Source organism: Crocodylus siamensis, chromosome 3 (genome assembly GCF_052110815.1).
Source record: "Crocodylus siamensis isolate JL-2025a chromosome 3, ASM5211081v1, whole genome shotgun sequence".
Lineage (NCBI taxonomy): Eukaryota > Metazoa > Chordata > Crocodylia > Crocodylidae > Crocodylus > Crocodylus siamensis.
Window position 1 is genome coordinate 90,956,945 of NC_143397.1, and position 20,851 is coordinate 90,977,795.

The 20,851-nt window shown below is 41.9% G+C and overlaps 1 protein-coding gene across 4 annotated transcripts in view; it reads right to left on the bottom strand.

Moving 5' to 3' along the window:
- FOCAD (focadhesin) overlaps positions 1-20,851 on the bottom strand; it is a 257,789-nt gene that overhangs the window by 48,794 nt on the left and 188,144 nt on the right. For all 4 annotated transcript variants that reach the window (XM_090038791.1, XM_090038793.1, XM_090038792.1 and 1 more), the window contains 5 exons: positions 17,404-17,496; positions 14,019-14,107; positions 11,751-11,792; positions 7,714-7,822; positions 1,352-1,468 (listed from right to left, as the gene is read on the bottom strand). In XM_090038791.1, the coding sequence (XP_089894917.1) occupies positions 1,352-1,468; positions 7,714-7,822; positions 11,751-11,792; positions 14,019-14,107; positions 17,404-17,496 (450 nt within the window). The remainder of the gene's footprint in view (positions 1-1,351; positions 1,469-7,713; positions 7,823-11,750; positions 11,793-14,018; positions 14,108-17,403; positions 17,497-20,851) is intronic.

Consider the following 20,851-nt stretch of genomic DNA (forward strand, 5'->3'; position numbering starts at 1 on the left):
CATGGCAATTCTGTTCAGAGTTGTCCTTGGATTTCCCTGGCTTTTGTCAGTCTGGAGTTATATTTGGATAAGGTGTTAAAACTACACTGGTTTTGCTGGTTCATGACCTCTTTTTGGTGACAACTGAGTTCAAGAGCCCGAGCTGACTGTTTCAGATCTCTCAGTAATCTTTAAAAACTGCTGACCTTGATTTCTTTTTTTTTCCATATAACTAGCTGCACTTAGCCTTTTATGGACCTTTTCCTTACTTTCAGGAAGACTCTCGAGACATGTTATATTCATCCTCATTATACAAGCCCACAAGAGTGAAAGCTGTAGTTCCACCAGTTGGTTAATTCATGCCATCCTTCTGCCTGACTTCATTTTATATCTCTTTAATTGGGCCCAAACTCTGCTTTCCCAGAGAAAGGCACAAGGAAGAAGCCTGACTATCAGAGGTAAGTTTTATTACTAGAAAGATGGCAGTATTTAGAGTGCAACAGATATGGAGTCTTTCCCTGGGAAGGGAATTGTTCACTCTTTGTAAATAATATCATATGCTAATTTCTGTTCCTACTTCAGTATATTCTACACCAGGGATAGAATTAAAAATCACACAGAAGGGGAGCTTTTACAAACAAAAATCACAGCAGCACTAAAATTAGCAATGGTATCTATACTCTATTTGTTGCCTGAAGACTATATTGACTCCCATTTCACCTCCAAGTGCCATTTCAAAAAACAGCAGTATTTCATAAAACCTCTCATATTTTAGTTCCTGGTTATGAGCTTGAAATAAGATAGGATCATTCTGCCAATGGTCCCTAGATTTGAAACTCTTGAGCTGCATCTTCAGGGGAAGATCCTCCATAATTACTTCTTTTTAATAGAGCCAGTGTCTCACAACCTATGGGACATGATATAACAGGCACTGCATCTCAGGATTTTGGTCCTGTAACATGGCAACAGCTTATTTAGTTTGCCCTGTTTGACTTGTATTGTTTTATCTGTGCAGCCTGAAACATTACAGCAATTGCATTAAATAAATAAATAAATAAATAAATAATGTTAAAAGGACTAATATCAACAGCAGGTGAGACTCTGGAATATCAAAGTTCAAAAAAAAAAGGTTGAAAGAAAAAAATTGGAATAAACTAAGAAAAAAAGTGCTAAAAACAAAAGGGAGAAAGAAAGAAGCCCCTGTCCCTGTATGTTCTGCAAGAACAAGCAGCTGCAGAAAACACTCAGTGTCCAAATAGGTATTCCCTGCAATCACAAATACTAAGATCATTAAATCATGTCCATAATGTCTTATCCATAATTTTTCCTATTTAACTCCTCCTTTTAAGTTTATTTAGACTTCTGGATCTACCTGGTAGAACCATGGGAAGACTTGACCTTGAGGACGATAGCGACTGTTCACAATACTAAGGAGTGTCTCTACCACCATGGAAATCCAGTGCTGTGTGGGAAGAAAATCAGGCTGAGTCTGCAAATGATAGAAGTGACACAGGACAATAAGTACAGTAAAAACAATACATCTAAATATTCACGGCTATCTTTTCTTAAACCAGGCTCCATCCAAGAACAGAATATAGATTTAATCAGTTGATGTGCCAGCTCCCAGGGGCTAAATCCACCCCTTACACACAGTAAGCCTCACACTTTTTTCTACAAATGGTCCCACTGTGGAGACTAAACTGCTACCGAGTGAAAACAAAGATGACACAGTTCTCGTAACAGTAGCAGGCACCCTTCCTTCCCTCAATCTCTGATCCAGTCTGGCTGAATATAAGCAAGTAGCCCCAAATCACAGTGCCTAACAAATTAAATGTAGGCATAAACACAAAGTATTAAAATATGATTTCAGTTTGAATAAAGTATTTGTCTCCAATCAGGATTCAATATTTTACTAATTAGCTTAAACAAACTACATGGGCAACTACCATGTATAGGTAGATCAACCATGATTTAAATGTCTGAGTCAAATTATGCCTTTTTTCATATGCTTTTAAATGCTCTATGTAATAAGGACAGGAAAGTATGCACGCCTACTCAAAACAACACAACTTGCAGTGGTCCTTCTGACACAGGAACTACATCTTATCAATGCAATAAATAACATGTGAAGTACAGTGTGCCATGAATGGAATGGTGTCACTAAAAGTGGAAAACCTTTGTCCACTCCCTTTCAAACAGACCACCATTACTAGGAATAAGACCCAACTATCTTTTTTCCTTCAGAAAAATAAGTGGGAGACAAAATTATCTCAAATGTAACAGTGAATGCCTCAGCAGTGATGACAGTAGCAAAAGAATAATGAATATTGTGTGCTTATGTGGTGCTCTCTGTCTCAGTATCTCAATTGACAATCAGAAATTAATGCATCCTTACAACATTTCTGAGATATTATCATCCCCATTCTACAGATAAGATAGATACACTGAGACTTGCCCATGGTCCCACAAAGACCTTGAAAATGCAGACCTTGAAACAAAATCCCAGAACAAACCAATCTTAATAAGGACGGAGGAAAAAAACTTAGTGTGAAGTTAGGTTAGGCGGTCACAGAAGCTTATTTCATAGTTGGTAGGGTGGGAAGGGACCTGAGCAGATTGTCAAGTCTGACCCCCTGCCATGGCAGGAAAAAGTACTGGGGTCAAATGACCCCAGCAAGGTGTTTGTCTAGCCTCCTCTTAAAGACCCAGGATAGGAGCCAGCACCACTTCGCTTGGAAGTTGGTTCCAGATCCTAGCCGCCCTGACAGTGAAGTAGCGTCTCCTGATGTCTAGCCTGAATCTACCCTCTGCCAGCTTGTGACCATTATTTCTTGTCACTCCTGGGAGTGCTCAGGGGAACAGGGACTCCCACAGTGCCTACTGGTCCCCTCTGACTAGTTTGCAACAGGCCACTAGATTCCCCCTCAGCCTTCTCTTATGGAGGCTGAACAAGTGGCCCTCCTCTGGACCCTCTCCATGTTGACCACATCCCGCTTGAAGTGTGGTGCCCAGAACTGGACGCAGTGCTCCAACTGCGTCCTGACCAGTGACGCATAGAGGGGGAGGATCACCTTCTTGGACCTGCTCGAGATGCATCTGTGGATGCATGACAAGGCATGGTTGGGCCTTCCTGACTGCATCCCCACACTGCCGGCCCACATTCATTTTGGCATCAATGACGATTCCAAGATCCTTTTCTGCCTCTGCACTGATGAGAAGGGAGTTCCCCAGCCTGTAGGTATGGTGCTGGTTCTTCCTCCCCAGGTGCAGCACCTTGTACTTGTCAGCGTTGAAACCCATCCTGTTCTCATCCGCCCACCCCTGTAACCTGTCTAGGTCTGATTGCAGCCTATTCCTCCCGTCTAGCGCGCCCACATCCCCCCCCAATTCTTAGTGTCATCAGCAAATTTGAACAGGGTGGTTTTTACCCCCCAATCCAAGTCACTGATGGATATATTGAACAGTGCAGGCTCAAGGGCCAAGCCCTGTGGAACCCTACTGCCCACATCCCTCCAGGGTGAAAATGACCCATCCACCACCACTCTCTGGATGCAGCCCTCCAGCCAGTTAGCAACCCATCTGACTGTGTAGGTGTCGACACCACAGTCCCCTAGCTTTTAATGAGAATGGGGGGAGAGACAGTGTCGAAGGCCTTCCTAAAGTCCAGAAAGACTATGTCCACTGCTACCCCTGCATCTAAGGATTTTGTGATCTGGTCACAGAAGGCCACCAGGTTGGTCTGACAGGACCTGCCTCTAATGAACCCATGTTGGTGCCCCTAAGCATAATCTCCCCTGCTGGCCACTCACGGATATGTGCCAGAATAATTCTCTCAAAATGCTTGCCCAAGATCGAGGTAAGACTAACTGGCCTATAGTTTCCTAGGTCCTCCTTCCTCCCCTTTTTGAAGATGGGAACCACATTGGCCCCCTTCCAGTCCTCCGGCCCCACACCAGAGCACCACGAGTGCTCGTAAAGCTGTGCCAGATGTCCTGCAATGACCTCTGCTAATTCCCTCAGCACTCTGCGGTGGAGATCGTCCGGACCAGCTGATTTAAATATGTCCAGTCCCTCCAGAAGTTCCCTAACTAGATCCTCACTGATCCTTGGCCAGGGTGCGCCTCCCCTGGGGCCTGAGGGAGTCCCGGTGGGGGGGCGGGGCTGATCCGGTCCCTGCTCAGGGAAACGGAGGTGAGGAAGTTGTTAAATAGGTTAGCTTTGTTGTCTGGTGTGACAACCAGATTTCCTAGCATGTCTTGCAGGGGCCCCACATTACCTGGTACCTTCTTTTTGCCCCCTATGTATTTAAAAAAGGACTTCTTGTTTTCCTTGATCCAGGTAGCTAGTCCCAGTTCCATCTCCGCTTTGGCCTTCCTGATCGCCCCTTTGCAGCCCCGAGCAAGCTAGGTATAGTCCTCCCTGGTGATGGCCCTTCCCTTCCATTGGGTATATGCCTCCCTTTTAGCTAGGAGACATTCCCGGATGGTTTTGGTTAGCCATGGGGGATTTTGCACCCTCCTGCCCCCTTTGATCCGTGTTGGGATTACCTCCCTTTGGGCTTGGAGGATCGTCTCCTTAAGGAGCGACCACTCTTCTTGGACACCTGACTCCCCTCCCCTCTGGGACCTCAGTGCCTCCCCGACTATTCTCCTTAGCTCATTGAAGTCCGCCCTCCTGAAATCTAGGGCTGCTGCCTTGCTGCAGGCCTTTGCCATCTTGCACTGGATGGTGAATTCCAGCAGATGATGATCGCTGTTGCCCAGGTGGTCGAGCACCCACAGCCCCCTAACCATGTCATCACCTGTGGTCAGCACCAGGTCCAACAGGGCATTTCCCCTGGTGGGGCTGTGCACCTCCTGGGTTAGATGGAGGTCCTGCATTTTGGCTAGGACCCTACGTGAGTGGTCAGACCTGGCTGACTGCTCAGCCCAGCAGATGTCTGGAAAGTTCAGGTCACCCATGATGACGACATCTTTTGACCTAACTACCTATTTCAACAGTTTTTTTGGTAAAGAATCATGTTAGTATGCGTTTGTGTTCAGTAGCTGTAAGCATTCAACATATAAATATTTTATGAATTTACTTGGTCAGATTTGTTCTCCAGAACCCGCTACTGAGAATGACTACCGAGAATGACCACCATCACCTGACCTAGAAACTTACAAAGGGAACAGAAGTCATAGTATTTTTGCTAATTAACCTGATATTGATTTGGGTCTACAAACAAATCCTATACTGAAATTACAGATTTTTCACCCTACAATTTGGAAGTCAGATCCCTAAAGGGACCTCTAACTAATACTTCATTGCTTTGTTTTTTGATAGAATTGGTTGGCAAGGCTCCTCCAGATCAGCCATAGAAAAAATTCAGTTCAGCCAACCCCTACTATTTAAAAACATGAAAAGATATAATCATGCCTTTGGTCTGCCATCTTCTTTTGGAACTCTTCCTGCCTGCAACTATGACAAAATAGCATTACCGATGCTTGCAAATTTACTATAAATACTGAGATTTTGCATGCCCCTCTCCCCTGGCAGGAGTGCTAACTAGAGAATTCAGACAGGCCTGGCAGTAAGCACTATATAAAAATAAGAGACTGTTTCTTCCCCAAAGAGCTTTACTGAAAGGTATGGAAATATGTTTGTAGTGTGAGGACTGAAGCAACACATACCATTTATCTTCTGTAGAAACCACCAAAATCTTTATTAAGAGGAAAGCAGTTTTTAATCTCTCCTGAACTGGGCTACAATCAAGCTGGTGATCTTTAAATGAAAGGTTCTACGGCTTTCTAGTTGTGTCCTCAGTCCCTAACAGATACTAAAGTTGAACCTCTGAGAACTGGGCTTCCTTTCTAGAAAGATAAATTGATTTAATAATGTTCAAATTCTGACCTTTTTGGAGTTTCTATAGGTAGGATTTCCCAATATCTGGATACAGGCAAAATCCCCTAAACACACTAGAAATCTCAGACATGCTATAGCAAAATATCGTGCCATCTTTAAAAAGATCATACTGATTAATTTAAAAAAAACCCTTAAAATGCAAAAACAAAACAAATATTAATCCAGCCACCAAATTTATTCACATGTGCAATTTCAAGATTGACTCAATAGTGCATACTGGGTTTTACAAGGAATCTTCAAGATGCGAGAAAACTGAAAACTAGCCACATTATGGAGACCACATCCAGAGTTGTCTTCTGGTGTAAAGGCTGGCAGACTGGAAGACCTGAATGCATTAAGTCAGATTTCATTCTTCTTCCTCTGAAGTCTACTGAGTCTTAGAGACATGGTTTTGGTTAATTAAAGTTAGCTTATTTCCTCTCAAGAGCCTATCATAAGTGCTCCTGACCTTGCCCAATGCAGAAGAGCAGGTGGCATTCTCAGCTGCTAGGTCACTTTGCAATCCTTCTGACACCAGCTGGTTTGGCAGAATGGTATTTAAATCAGACCACTCATATGGTGGTACAGGACCAGGCAACTTCTGAACAACTGAGGGCCACACGTTTCTGGAGCACACTATACCCCATGCAGCTGAAGAAGGGAGCAGAAGCCTGGAGACCATGGACATAGCAACAGAGGACCAGTGGGGGGAAACAGCACCTACACCAGATACCTGGAAGCTGCAAACCCTTTAAGGACCGCATGCATCTGCAGACTGCTAACTGGACAGCAGCCCTGTGCTAGCCCACTTATCTGCCATTTTTGGTGTAATGATTTTACTTTTCACATTGACTGCATTCCATATTTCTAGTTATATTTAATATGTTTATACAAATTGTTTCAGGCTGCTGCTTTGAGTGCAGGGAACTTACTGCACTGATACCTGCAATTTTTCAACATTCCTTACCCAGCTGAAAAATAGATCCATATTTACAGCTGTCTTCAAGGAAAATGGGTCTTCTTCTCTGACCAAATTAATGCACTGAGGTTAAGATTATGAGGTCAGCAGGTGAAAACAGAAAATGGAAACAAAGAACAGCTCTGAGAGGAGGTTCTTTCTATTCACACACTGACATTGAAGAATCACTGACAGAAATGTTACATATATGTGCATGCATTAATAATTATTCTTATACATAAATCAGCCATTCACACTATGGATCTATTTATATACTCTTAAACAAAGTTTCACTTTTGCACTTGTGGCTTTTGAGCTCATGGGCTAAAAACAGATGTTGGGTTTATCCAGGGTCTGAAGACTCCAGACACAGAAGTCCTCTACAAATCCAGCTTGAATGGCAATTAATCTGATTTAGCCCTGATTGTCCTCAGGAAAAAAAGTGTTATCTTGGCACTTCCCAGGTACTTAACTTAGGGACAACAGGCTTGTATGTCTGTAAGATCCCAAAATAAAAAGCCTTGTCCCAAGATAAATCCAATGCCTGTTTTTAGCCATGGAAAGTATCATATTGTCCCTTATGGAAAGTGAAATCCTCTGAATAAGACACGTTCAATACAGACAATGGCAATACAATCTTTCGAAATATCTGGTTAAATGCAACCTGGAAGGGTACACTGTTACCTACCCTCTTTGACAAACTACCAGACTCATTTTACTCATAGCACAAGAATCACTATCACTCCCAAGCAGGATTAGACATGAATTTATTTAAAGTACTAAAGACTGTATTCCGTTACCAGACTACCAAAACACCCAGTCTCCCACTATTTTTGTGTTGTTCTAAAAATCACATTAAGATTACAAAATTACTTTTCCAAAGTTTAACTCACCTCTGGTCTCCCCTCAATGTCTGAGGACAGGCTACTTTCATATTTTGCTACAGCAACTACAAGGCCAGTTAAAGCTAAGAGAGCATTTCCTTTCACCACGGGGCTCTCCCTATTGGAATAAGCAAACAGTAATAAAAAGGCATGAAAGAGGTCCAGACAATAAAATACATAGTGAGAAGCAAGGAAACACATGCTAAAGGTGACCTGTATTAGCAGAGCCCTTTCTGAGATCCAAAAATCTAAAACCTTTCCCAAATTGTTTGCTGGCTCTGCAGAAGCATTCCATATTCGGTCTTCACATAAGCCAGAGATGGATAAAAACTAAGCTTTGACTCTCTAGTTTTCATTTTCCTATTTCTTGATCTCTTCTAACACTACTGCAATATGGATCTCCTTCTCTAAGCCCTGCCAACTCGTGTAGACCTAGGTACAATGATTTCTTGAAGATTACTAACCACCTCCATCCAGAGTCTTTTCTACAACACCTGCTCAAGGCAGGATCAATTATAAGCACTATACAGCATCTTTACATGTGCCCTGGAGGTGGATGGGGGGGTGGGGAGAAGGTGCTTTAATTACAGCGGCTCCAAGGACCTTCAATGAGCTTTAGTTAAAGTGCCCCAGCTGCCATTTCAAACTCTTCCTTCCGCTCCAGCAATTTCTTTTTGCATCTGAAAATAGTTTTTTGGAGAAGACAAACACACGTCTCAATGGAATGTTGCTGACCTTTCATGTCTGGGACACTGAATCCAGACTCCTCTAGATAAGAGATAGCTAAAAATAATTACAAGTAAGCAATAGGTCATTTCTTAAAGGAGCCTCACATTGCCTTAAAATCACTTTCTCATGTATTTATTTTGACATTTAGGTTGTTATCTAGTGTTATAGTGGTTGCACGCCATGACAGGTCTCAGATTGTCAGCAACTTTTATACTGTACCTATGACAACCAAAAACTTTACAATTGAAAGATGTGGATGGATTTGAAAGAGTCCAGCAGAGAACAACAAAAATGATTAGAAGTCTGGGAAGCAAGACTTATGAGGAAAGGCTGAAAGAACTAGGGTTATGAAGCCTGGAGAAGAGAACACTGAGAAGGGATTTAATAATAATCTTCAAATATCTGAAGGGTAATTATGGGCTTTTCTCTGTTGCTGAAGGGGACAGGACTAGCTGCAACAAACTCAAGCTACAGAGGGGGAAATTTAGGTTGGAGATTAGGAAGATCTTTCTGACTATGGTTAAGTGTTGGAAAAGAAACTGTAGAATCTCCAACCCTGGAAATTTTCAAGAGCAGGTTTGACCAGTAGTGTAACTTGGGGTGGGCAAGCAGGAAACCAGCCACAGGTGCAAACATTACAGAGGCACCAGAACTGAACTGCAACTCCCATGGAGTCGACCCCAGTAGCAGTAGTCCCATGAAGTTGTTCTTGCAGCAGCAGGTGGGTACATGGACACCACACTGCTGCTGTAGGAGCAACAGCTGGGGCAGGTCACACACACTGCAGGTGCAACGGAAGCAACACTGACAGCAGCAGCAGTCACGCTTTGTTTTCCGAGTCCCCAGCATACATAAGGCTTCTGAACCCTCTTTGTCTGCCCAGCATTGAGCAGCACTTCCCGCTCCACTCTCCCACAGGGTTTCCCTGGGTCACAAATCCTGCTTGTTACGCCTCTAGGTTGGACAGACACTTGGCTGGGATGATTTAGTCAGAAATGATCCTCTTTGAGCAGGAGGGTGGACAGGATGATGATCATGCAGGGTCCTTTCCAGCCCTACTTTCCTATGATCCTATGATTTGCAAAAGCATAACCCTTCCAGCAAAAAGATCACCACTACTGACACACAAGCCATCTTGATGCTATGTTGAAAAAGAGTATTTCTCATTTCTTATTATTCAAAATGAAAAATACTGCAGAGTGAAACAAACAAATATGTTCTTGTTCCTGCACTGAATTTTGCATAGACAAGGGTTGGGAAGTATGACTTGCCAATGGATAATACTCTTGTTACTAGCTGGGAAAAGTTTAACCCTACGAACCAATAATGAAATGCTACCAACTGAAATAGTTTGACAACTGAATGGATTTTATTAATAAAACCTTGGCTCCCAGTCTGAGAGAAAGGATTCAATATTTTCTGGAGTTTATAACATCCATATATTTTATCTGGCTTTACACTAAATTATGGATCCAATTTTTCATAGGGATTTAATAAATAAAGGCCACTTCAGTTCAGTTCTCTTCCTCTCCTCCACCTCAGACCCTAGAATTTTCAAAAAGTGCTTTTATCCAGATTTGCTACTTTTGACACCTCTATTTGGTCCAGCATAAGGAGTCGTTTTCAGGATTCCACAACCACAACAAAGTGATATCTGTTGGAGGAGGAATGCAGGGGTGCAATCAAGCTGCTAGCAAGCATCCCTAAAGTTTTCTAGCAGTTTGGCTCCACCACGATCCGCTGGCTGGGAAACTGGCTCCGTGGTTGGACCCAGAGGGTTGTCATCGATGGCAGTCACTCATCGTGGTGCCCTGTGACCAGTGGGGTCCCCTCAAGGCTCTGTCCTGGGACCCATCCTGTTCAACATCTTCATTAAATGATGTGGACACTGGAGTCAGGAGTGGACTGGCCAAGTTCGCCGATGACACCAAACTTTGGGGCAAAGCATCCACGCCAGAAGATAGGCGGGTGATCCAGGCTGACCTGGACAAGCTCAGCAAATGGGCGGACGAGAACCTGATGGTGTTTAACACTGAAAAATGCAAGGTTCTCCACCTTGGGAGGAAAAACCTGCAGCTTCCTTATAGGCTCGGCAGTGCTACGTTGGATAGCACTACAGAAGAAAGAGACTTGGGGGTCATCATTGACCACAAGATGAACATGAGCCTCCAATGCGATGATGCGGCTAGTAAAGCGACCAAATCGCTGGCTTGCATCCATAGATGCTTCTCAAGCAAATCCCGGGACGTCATTCTCCCCTTGTACTCGGCCTTGGTGAGGCCGCAGCTGGAGTACTGCGTCCAGTTTTGGGCTCCACAATTCAAAAAGGATGTGGAGAAGCTTGAGAGAGTCCAGAGAAGAGCCACGCGCATGATCAGAGGTCAGGAAAACAGATCTTACGATGACAGGCTGAGAGCCATGGGACTCTTTAGCCTGGAAAAGCGTACGCTCAGGGGGGATCTGATGGCCACCTATAAGTTTATCAAGGGTGACCACCAGGATCTGGGGGAACGTTTGTTCACCAGAGCGCCCCAAGGGATGACGAGGTTGAACGGTCACAAACTCCTGCAAGACCGTTTCAGGCTGGACATAAGGAAGAATTTCTTTACTGTCCGAGCCCCCAAGGTCTGGAACAGTCTGCCAGCGGAGGTGGTTCAAGCACCTACACTGAACACCTTCAAGAGTAAATTGGATGCTGATCTTGCTGGGATCCTATGACCCCAGCTGACTTCCTGCCCTTTGGGCAGGGGGCTGGACTCGATCTCCCAAGATCCCTTCCAACCCTAATGTCTATGAAATCTATGAAAGTTTGAGGGTGGGGTCACCGTGTCTGGATCTGCCCTGAAAGCCACAGACTAAGTTCAGCGATAGATGAACAAACAAGTAAAAGTCTGAAAACATCTTTTTTCTGTCTTCACAAGGGGGACAGATATGGACACATGGAGGAAGCTTCAAGCATGAAAGATAGATAATGGGCCAGCTGTGATGAGGTCATGCTCCATACCAGAGACAGCTGAGTAACTGTTAAAACAAATGAGTTAAAAACAAAAAAGCAGGGAGGGAAGGAGTTATATAACAGGCTGGATCAAAAGAGTAGAGCTGTATTCCACCTTTAAATCAGACTATATATCATGCACCTGGGCAACTGTAAAATGCTGATTTTGAAGGAAAAGCACCCTTTCTTACATTTAAGCAGTAATCAGGCAAAAGCATGAATTATATGGGACATTATTAATGGAAAATACTGGCTTGCATCATGCTTCCCTTCTTACTGGCTGCCCCTCCCCATAACCTCTAAATACATGAGCAAATCTTACTTTGAAGCACCCTTGACAACATCAGTCAGCATGTCTCTGACCCTGCAACACAAACAAGAGTTAGCACAATATATATAGCATGGCAGCCAGGACTTTCTGCCTGTAGTCCTTCCCTCCAAATGTCCTCCCATTCTCAGTCACTGACTATCACAACCCAGTAGCCATTTCATAAGACTTAAGAGCAAATACATCACAGATATAAAATGGTAAATAAATATTTACCAAATATGTACATATCCTCTATCATTTTATGTTTTCATATTCTTGGACCAATTTAAATAATTTTCTAAATGGGCTTTTCATCATATTTTATTCTTTTCTTGTAAAAATTCAAGTTCATGCAGCAGCCATAAATCTGTTCATCTAGCTGTTACAGACAGCTTTCCAAATCAATGTGTTATGTCTTAGCCTAATAATATGACAATGTTCTACAATGGATAACTATAACAATTTATCCCACATTTATTATACTTCAGAACATAACTATGCGTGGTTAAGCTATTAGGTGGCACTATGGCCTCAATTTATTGAAATGTAAGCTATAAGGGCACTTAGAATTCCTTCTAAGTTACTGTAATCAATTTACACTACATGACTTGCCTGTATTTGTTTAGTTTTGCATTCATTTCCAGACAGAGCCAGGGCTGCAGCAAGTCTTTTATACTGCCAAGCTTGGTTTTTTTTAAATAAACATATATACCATGCACTCCAGAATTTACAATATGAAATAGTAAATCTTAACTATGACTGTCAATCCATGCAGAAAGATATCTACCTTTCAATCACATAATAATACATAAAAAAAAATCAAATCAATTCTTCATTCTTAAGCACAATATTTATTTCTGAATACTGTCATTAGAAAACTCATCTAAGTTGAAATCTTTTACATGACCATTATATAGAAATGATGCAAACCTCCCCCCCCCCAACAAACAGAAAAATCTTCTATTATCCTGTTCATGTCAGAACAAAGTCAGGGCCAGACTAAGAAGTAGGAAATGCTAATAAAGGCCTAGTAGGTCCCTCTGTGTAAAGCCGTCCTCTGACCTTGTTCTAAAGTCAAAACAGTTTGAGGTTATTCAGCACCTTGCTTGGACTGGGCTCAAAGAACAGCCTGGGGAGACACTTAATATGCTTCCATTGAGCCATCAAGTTCATCTACCAACCTGGCTTTTAAATATGCACATGTACAAAATCAATTTTCAATTGTTCATGTTAGTGCAGTTTAGGATAACATAAGCGAGGAATTATGCTAGAAATAAGGGGCTAAGGCAGATTCTGTACCTCTGTGAAAGCTAAAGCTTTTCTTTTCGTACCATAAGTTATAAAATATGTCGCCTGCAGGCTGGATCTGGCCCATGGAGCTGAGTGATTTGGCCCACAGCATTCCTGGAGGTGCCTGGATTTCTGTAGTGGTGTGGGTAGCAGTGGCATTAATCTCCACGGTTGTCTAACCCACTTTGCTGACTCAGGGAGCTGCACAGATTGATGCCATTATCATTCATTTTGCCACCAAAATCCAAGATATGGATCCCTACTGGAGACTTATTTTTTTTGGCAGTAGCTGAATGAGCAATGATGGCATTAACCTATGCATCCCCTATTAATGTTACTGCTGCTTGCCCCAGTGCTATAGGTGGGTCCAGACCTGGCTCATGACAAACCCTGATTTGGCCCATGACAAGCCCGGATCTGGCCCACAAAGCTAAAGATAGAAGCAGGTTGGAGATGGACCTGTCCTCCAGTCTGTTCTATTGTACCTAGTTACTTTGCATCTTGTTAAATAACCCCTGGCTCAGCCTTAGTTAAATGAGACAGAGATAAAAATTACATGTTCCCTACTGACCATAACTTTATACCTTCTCACTGCAAGAACTATTTTTACTTTGGATATTGTTGGTGTGCATAGAGAGATACCTTTATAACATAATAGATGTATAAGCCCTGATATGGTACCAAGTCATTCATTAAAGTTGGCATCATTTCCATCCAAAGTTTGGACAAACTACATGCAAACCTCCAGCTACTGTCATAAGCTTCAGGCATTGCAAAAGGATAGCTACTGTGCATCCCAGCAACCTTACCCGAAACTCCCGTTTTTTTCTTTTCCCCCCTGCAAGCTAGAGATCATATCTGTTTTTCTTCCATTAGCGCTCATACAGACAGTTAAACTTGTAACATTAAATTCTTTGAAGTATTCCCCCACTCCTTTGCCAGCTTCACTCATCATTACAAATGAAGAGGAGCAGACAGTCATTCCCTTACCAGAGCCAGGCTGTAAATTGTTTGTACTGCACCTCTTCAAGATCTTCTTTTCCGTGTTTTAACTGCATCTCCAGCTCTGCCTGTCTCCCCTGCCAAAGCACAGCATAAATCAGAAGGAGATCTTACAAGGGTAATAATCATGAGATTTCTGTGGGGCATCCTTGTGTAACAGATGTAACCCTTCCCTTGTGGGCCACTTCATGATTGGACCCAATTGTTCTTGATATAATACCCCACTGTAATATATAATATATTAAGCAAAACTATTGTAATTTTTTTATTCTGAACAATGGGCATGGCAGCTGCAGCTGCAGCTAAATGGTTAGAGCTACTTAGGGTATGGACAAATGTAGTATTTGAAGTTCACCAAGTGCCTGGAAAGTGCTTCAAAATGTGAGGATACAGAAGCATGCAGCCAATGAAGCACTTCAAATAGAGGTGTTCTGCCTCAGAAATGACCCCAGGAAAAATAAAGGAAACAACTTCCGACCTCTTCATGCTTCATTTGTACCCTTAAAAAGTCCTTCTTAATCATGGAAAGGCTCAAAGAGGACAGCATAGGAAAGCAGCTTTGAAATCCAACTACTTCCAAGGTCACATGACAGCAACAACTATCATTTACTTAATATATCATTTTAATCAGAATTTCACATTCTTTTTACTTGAAATGATTCCATTCTCCTTGCAATCCTTCATGACAGTTGTAGCTGTACTTCAAAGGATTCACTACAAGATTCACTACAATGGTTTATAGCAGCGTTCCCCAACCAGTATGCTGCAGCACTTTGGGCTGGATCCATGCCCCCACCCCCACCTGCTGCTGCTGTGGGCAACCAGACAGGTGGGGGTTGTGGCTTCAGCCAGTGATTCAAACACCATGCCACATGCTTCCCACCGCACACTACCCCCTCCTCCCAGTCTGTGGCATTCATCCGCTTGCTACCTGATCCCTCCCCTCTCTTCCCCACCCTGCTCCGCAGCATTTTGCTGCTCATCTTCTCACCCCCCACTCTGGTCTGCAGTGTCTGGCCGCTCGGCACACCCATTTTCCCTTGTTCAGTTGGTGTGCCATGGGGTGGGGGAGGCCATGTAAGTGTGCTGCAGTTTGAATAAGGTGGGGAAATGCTGGTTTATAGGGTGCTTCTGGTATCTGATGAGGACTGATTTGAAGGTGTTAGGCAAATCTCCAGAGTAGGAGACTGGGTAAGGGTGGGCAGGTTTAGTTTTAACACCTAAAGCAACTATTGGTTATCAGAACTGGGTTGAGAAATTTTTCCAGCAAGGCTCTTAAAAACAGCAGCTCATAAGTATCTTTTTTCAAACATTCAGCACTGTTAGGAATTAGTTTTTGTGAAAATTTGAGAGTACAGTGTAAATCCTGAAGTCATTCACAAAATCTGAACCTCTCATCTACTATTAAGCAAAGAGGAAGTTTTTTCCCCTGAGGACTGGGAGTCAGCACTCCTCTTTTCTCAACTTGACTACTCTCAAAAAGGCCTGGATTCAGCAACGTGTTCAAGCACATCCTTAACTTTAAGCATGTGTTTGAGTCCATTCCAATTCCCCGAGGCACATTAAATCTAGATCTGTCTCATTTTAGTCAGGTAGGTTTGATCCTGAAAGCTAAGCATGCTGCCCCCAACTCTGCAAACTGCTTGATCTTGTCAGAGGTTCACTGAAAGCAACAAGAGGCTTTTTTGTTTGCATAAAGCCAGGGCTGTAAAACTCATCTGGCCTGACAAGCTAGATGAGTCTTGTCCCTGGGCTGGACCAGGCCCATGGAGCCCTTTCCCCTTCCCCTCCCACTTCCGTAGCACAAGTCCCAAACCACCTGCAGCTGCCAGATCAGGTATGCTAGGGAAGGGAGAGCAGAAGGGAAGGAGATCCATGAGTTGTATCTGGCCTCTGGACCAGCCCTGTGCTGCAGGTGTATACCATGCCCCATGAGGTTCTGATCTGGATTTGGCCCACAGGCCGTATGTTTGACACCCCTGCTGTTAGCACATAAGTGTTTTGGCAAATTGGAATGGGGAAAACAAAGTAATCATCAGGAGGTAGCAGGATTAAGTCTTTAGGCTCTTTTAGTCTTTGTGCCCAGTTAGTAAACTGGGATATTACTACTTACCTACTCCCCAGGGATACATTAGCAATGTGAACTAATTAATTTATACTTATAAAGCTTTTTGACAGTTGCAGATGAACAGGGCTATAGAAGCCTGAAATGTAATCATAATAATAATAGATCTTTTAAACATAAAGTATGCATATACAGAAGCAAACTTCAAAGTCACAATGGTAAGCTCCGACAATCTAGTAAACCCTAGAGAGGATTTCAGAAGCCAGATGAGTAAAAGCTGTGCCTCTTATGAAAGAGCCAGAAGCATGAAACAAGACAGTAACAAAGCACAAGCACCAGCTGACACTCTCTGAAGTTCAGACCTTAAATAGTTTAAAAAAAACCCCCTACTTTTAAAATAACAAGCATTTAAATCTGACATTCTGCTATTAACTAAAACAATTTATTTTGAAAATAGCCTCTTGCCTAGCCTGCCCCCATAAGGTAAAAAATTCTGTTGCATTATCCCACCATGAAAAGTTAAAACTTTGGGGAAGTTGCCCAGCAGTCTGAGTTGCTCACACTGTGGAAGTGGCCAGTATCACTTGACATATGTGGGAAGATAAACATGAATCATCCAAGATAGCAAGACAAAGCAAGCTATTCACTGCTTTCAAAGGAAAACTATTGCTCTAAATATTATAGATGATTTGGTGCGCAAAATAGATCAGAATCTTTTTGGTCAAGAAATTAGACCAGATAATTTCATCAGAAGAGACTTTCTGCTGAAATTTTCAGTCTGCCCTGGCTTGGAATGGCTCAGAAACAATAGTAGTCTGGTTTCTCATTCAGAGTATGACAGCAGTCCTCTTGTTAATCCCGACTAAAACTCAAATAAAACCAACAGAAAAGCAGAGAAAAATAAAAATTTAAGCAATACATTTTTGAAGGAGCTCAAGGTTCTCCCATCCTCATCATCTAATTTGTCATACTCTCCAGCGTCTTCAGATAATCTCTTTTCACAAAGAATAACTGATTAAAATTCAGCTCAAGGGATTATTCATAGTTGGGACAAGCATCTCAGCAGAGAAGTACAGTTCTGAAAGTCCAAGTATTTCAGCCAAATCAGCACCTAAGTCGAAATGTACCTCCAACACTGGCTGAACTCTAACCAAACCTTTAATATGGAGACTTGTCTGTATTTCATTATTTTAAATTTTTACAGTTAAAATGCAGGTTTCATTTTACTGAATTGTGGCTGATATTTACAGTTCAATTGCTTGATGGGAAAACTGAAAATACAGAAAAAGGGCACATCACTCCAACTACCTGTAAAACTGCATGGTATGTTCTGCTCATAAATCCAAGCCAGGACTGAGGGAGCAGGAGAGAGCGGTGCCATTCAGAAGGCTGTATGTTAACCTGTATGACATAACAGAAATGACAACTATCTTAGAATTAATTTGCCAAAAGTGTAATTCACAGCCAGCTCTCTAGCATTATAATTCAATGATTGTATTTTCTTTGTACTATTCTTAGCTCCCTCCCTGCCCTCCCCCTCTTCCTCCCCTCCCCTGCAAAACAAAAAATTCAAATAGTAAAGCCAAGGATAATCAGTCTAGACATCTGAATATTGCCAACTAGAATCGTTTTTCAAGTTAAACTGCTTTTGGTCACACAAGGGAAAGGTCAGAGGAAACAATGATAATTTGTGCTGTGCCCTAAATATGATAGTTCTTTGACAAACAGGAGAGAATGTCTGAACTTAAGGCAGTTTACAATTTAATGGTCTGACACTGGAAACATCCAAACACCATAATTTACTACTCTGGTTAGTGAGCAACAGGACTCAAATATTACAATGAAGCATATCATAGAAAACCCCAAGATGGATCAATAGATTCAATCAATTAACTGATCTCACAGGGATCAGTGGAATCACTACTGACAGTGTGTGTAGGATTGATACCTAAACTAAGAAAGTGTTTGTGGGGGGCAGGGGGTTTAAGGATGCAACAGAACAAAGAAAGAGCATCACTAATTTGGTGTTTACCATAACTCTTGAGTACTTTTGTCTGCCTTAAAAACACAAATACTTTAGGAGTGGTGTTACACACAAAAATGAAGTGGCACAAGGAAGTGAGCTGTGGAAAATTAACCCAAAGTAGTGAGTTTTAAGCTGGAAACAAAGGTTGAGGTATGCAAGTCAGGATAGTTGCAGTGGTGCAACACAGCCTGACACAAACATATTTGAACTCTTTTTAAATAAATAAAACAAAAAAAATTCCAGCTTCATGTTAGACACCACCAGCTCCAGCATAAAAAGGAGGGAAGGAGGGAGTTTTCAACGCAACCACATTCTTCAAAAATGAGTAGCAGTCAGGAAATAATTTGTTCTGGAAACACCTCTTCCAAATTACAAAAAACTGGACAATTTCCACAACTGCACAATGAACTTACAAAAAGGTCAGCGTTAAAGGACAAACTCAATCTGAAGCCTCATGCACATGCATACTCTCAAACTGAAGCATAAAACCTTTTCCTGCATTAACTCCCACAACAAATACTAATTTACAAAGGCATATTTGCTTTTTCAGCGTGCTTTGAAAATTGTAGCATTTAAATTGGAAATTTCACAACAGAAAACAATACAAGATTCACTGACTTGTAATTATTTCATTTTCTACTGGCCAGTAAATTATTTGGCTCTCCATATCCATTGGTTGTGTCTCCCTTACCCAACCATAACGCTTAAATGAAGGTCGTTCAGGATCAAGGAGATGCTTAAGATGGACTTGGGCCTAAATACCCATAGTTGTGTATACCTACAACAGGTAAAGCCTAGCAGAAGTGGGATATTGATACTAAAGAATTTGAAACTCCATCATAAAAACCCATGGTCTCTCTTGAACAGCAATTTTACTGTATGTATTACAGAAATGGCATATTATAATTTAGGGTATAGAAGTTTATTGTCTGATTGCATCCCAAGCCAGTCAAATATTAGAAACCAAAATAGTATACTCTCCCTCTGCCCCGACCTCCCCACTTACAGCAACATTTTATTAAAAGAAAGTGTCTGAGGTGTGCCCCTCTCCCTCGCCTTAACATCTGTGTTTTCAGGGCCATACCGCAAATGAGTTCTGTAATTAAAATGACTGTTGTGCATTGATGTCTCAAAAAAATCCATAGCAGGAAGAAAGACAAACATGTCAGCTTGGGATGAGACAAGACATGTCTCAGTATCCACTTTTTAAGGTATACATTTTTCATTTTTAAATTAAAAGAACATGCCAAATTCTCAAAGTTACAGAAAGACCTCCCTCTCCTGCTGTCATCATATCTGGTCTAAAGCTGACCTTCAGTAACAAATCTTCCCAAGCTTAATCCAGAAGAGTGTTGTTACCCTTTTTTATTACACTGAGACAGCAGACACAATTCAACATGGAAAGTACTCCAGTGCTGAATGAGTACTAATTAAGTTAATCAGCCAACAGTCGTAAATAAGCAAATGGAGATAATTTACTTCAACCAGAAGACCATAAAGAGAAGAAAAACCCCAGAAAAGCTTTTAACCCTTAAATAAGATTCTCAATCTTTGACAAAACCCATTAAACAGCGCCTTTTTCAGTATTTGTCAGGGTGCTATTGGCATTTCCCATCACAATCAGAATCGTTGTCTTTTTCTTCTCTTGTAACTCTTTCAATAATTACACATTACTTACAAAGGTTTATAAATAATTACATATTCTGACTTATTTGGCTGACATCCTTCTGTCCTCTACTCTATACAATTATCCTCAAACTGTTCACCTTACAAGTTAAGAGAGACTATCTACTCATTTTCAAGTCAATCGATTCTTCCATTCTTTCCCACTGCTTTCATCTCGGCCACTGTTTCACTTGCTGCATCTTTGTGATTTATCTTGTTCAGCTCTTCTATTTTCCCTTACCTTGAACAGAAATTTCAATCCTTCTACCTTGAAACCAGTTTTAACTTGTGTATGTGCAGTCACTTATACTGACTAAAGCCAAGACAAAATCCACAGTGCTATTACTGGAAGCAAGAGCTGGTCATTATAGCCTACCAGGTCCTTGCATGACAGCAGGAATGCTCTTTCTTAAGTCCTCTGATATCTTTGAATCAAAAGTACTATCCGAGCACACCATGTTATCAGCAGAAGATAAGTCTTGTAGGTGACACAACGCATACAACCCACATCACTGGAGTTGTCAGAGGTCCCTGAATAATAAAACTGTTAAAGAGTATTCAGTTATTTTGTAAGGAAACAAAAATAAAAATGAACCAGTCATCCTTTTCAAATATCAGGTTTTCTGGAAATGTTCAGCAAAAATTGAAAGTGAACAATGCACAATATCAGAGAATTTGTCGGGTATTATTGGTATTCTTTGTTCTAGCTTAGGAACAGATGTTCCAAGCCACATGGTTATGTTTTTGTTCTCTCATTAGATGGACAAAGCTTCATAAAAAGCTGGATACAATACCCTGGCCATAAGATACCTCATTTCAGTGGTCTCTGAAACTTCATGGATTTGTTAATATTGGCAAGTTGATGTCCTTTTGGTATTCAAATTAATGATAGGCACAGGAGTTTTTTGGAACCCCTTCTAGGGGATCAGGAAACTTTGCCACACCTTGCCCTGGCAGTAGTCCTAGAGAAGACCTTACCACACAAGATGACAACCTACAGTTCTGGAGAAGAACTCCCTGCCTGGGTATAGAAGCAACTCAGGAAAATACTACCAGCTGAGAGAT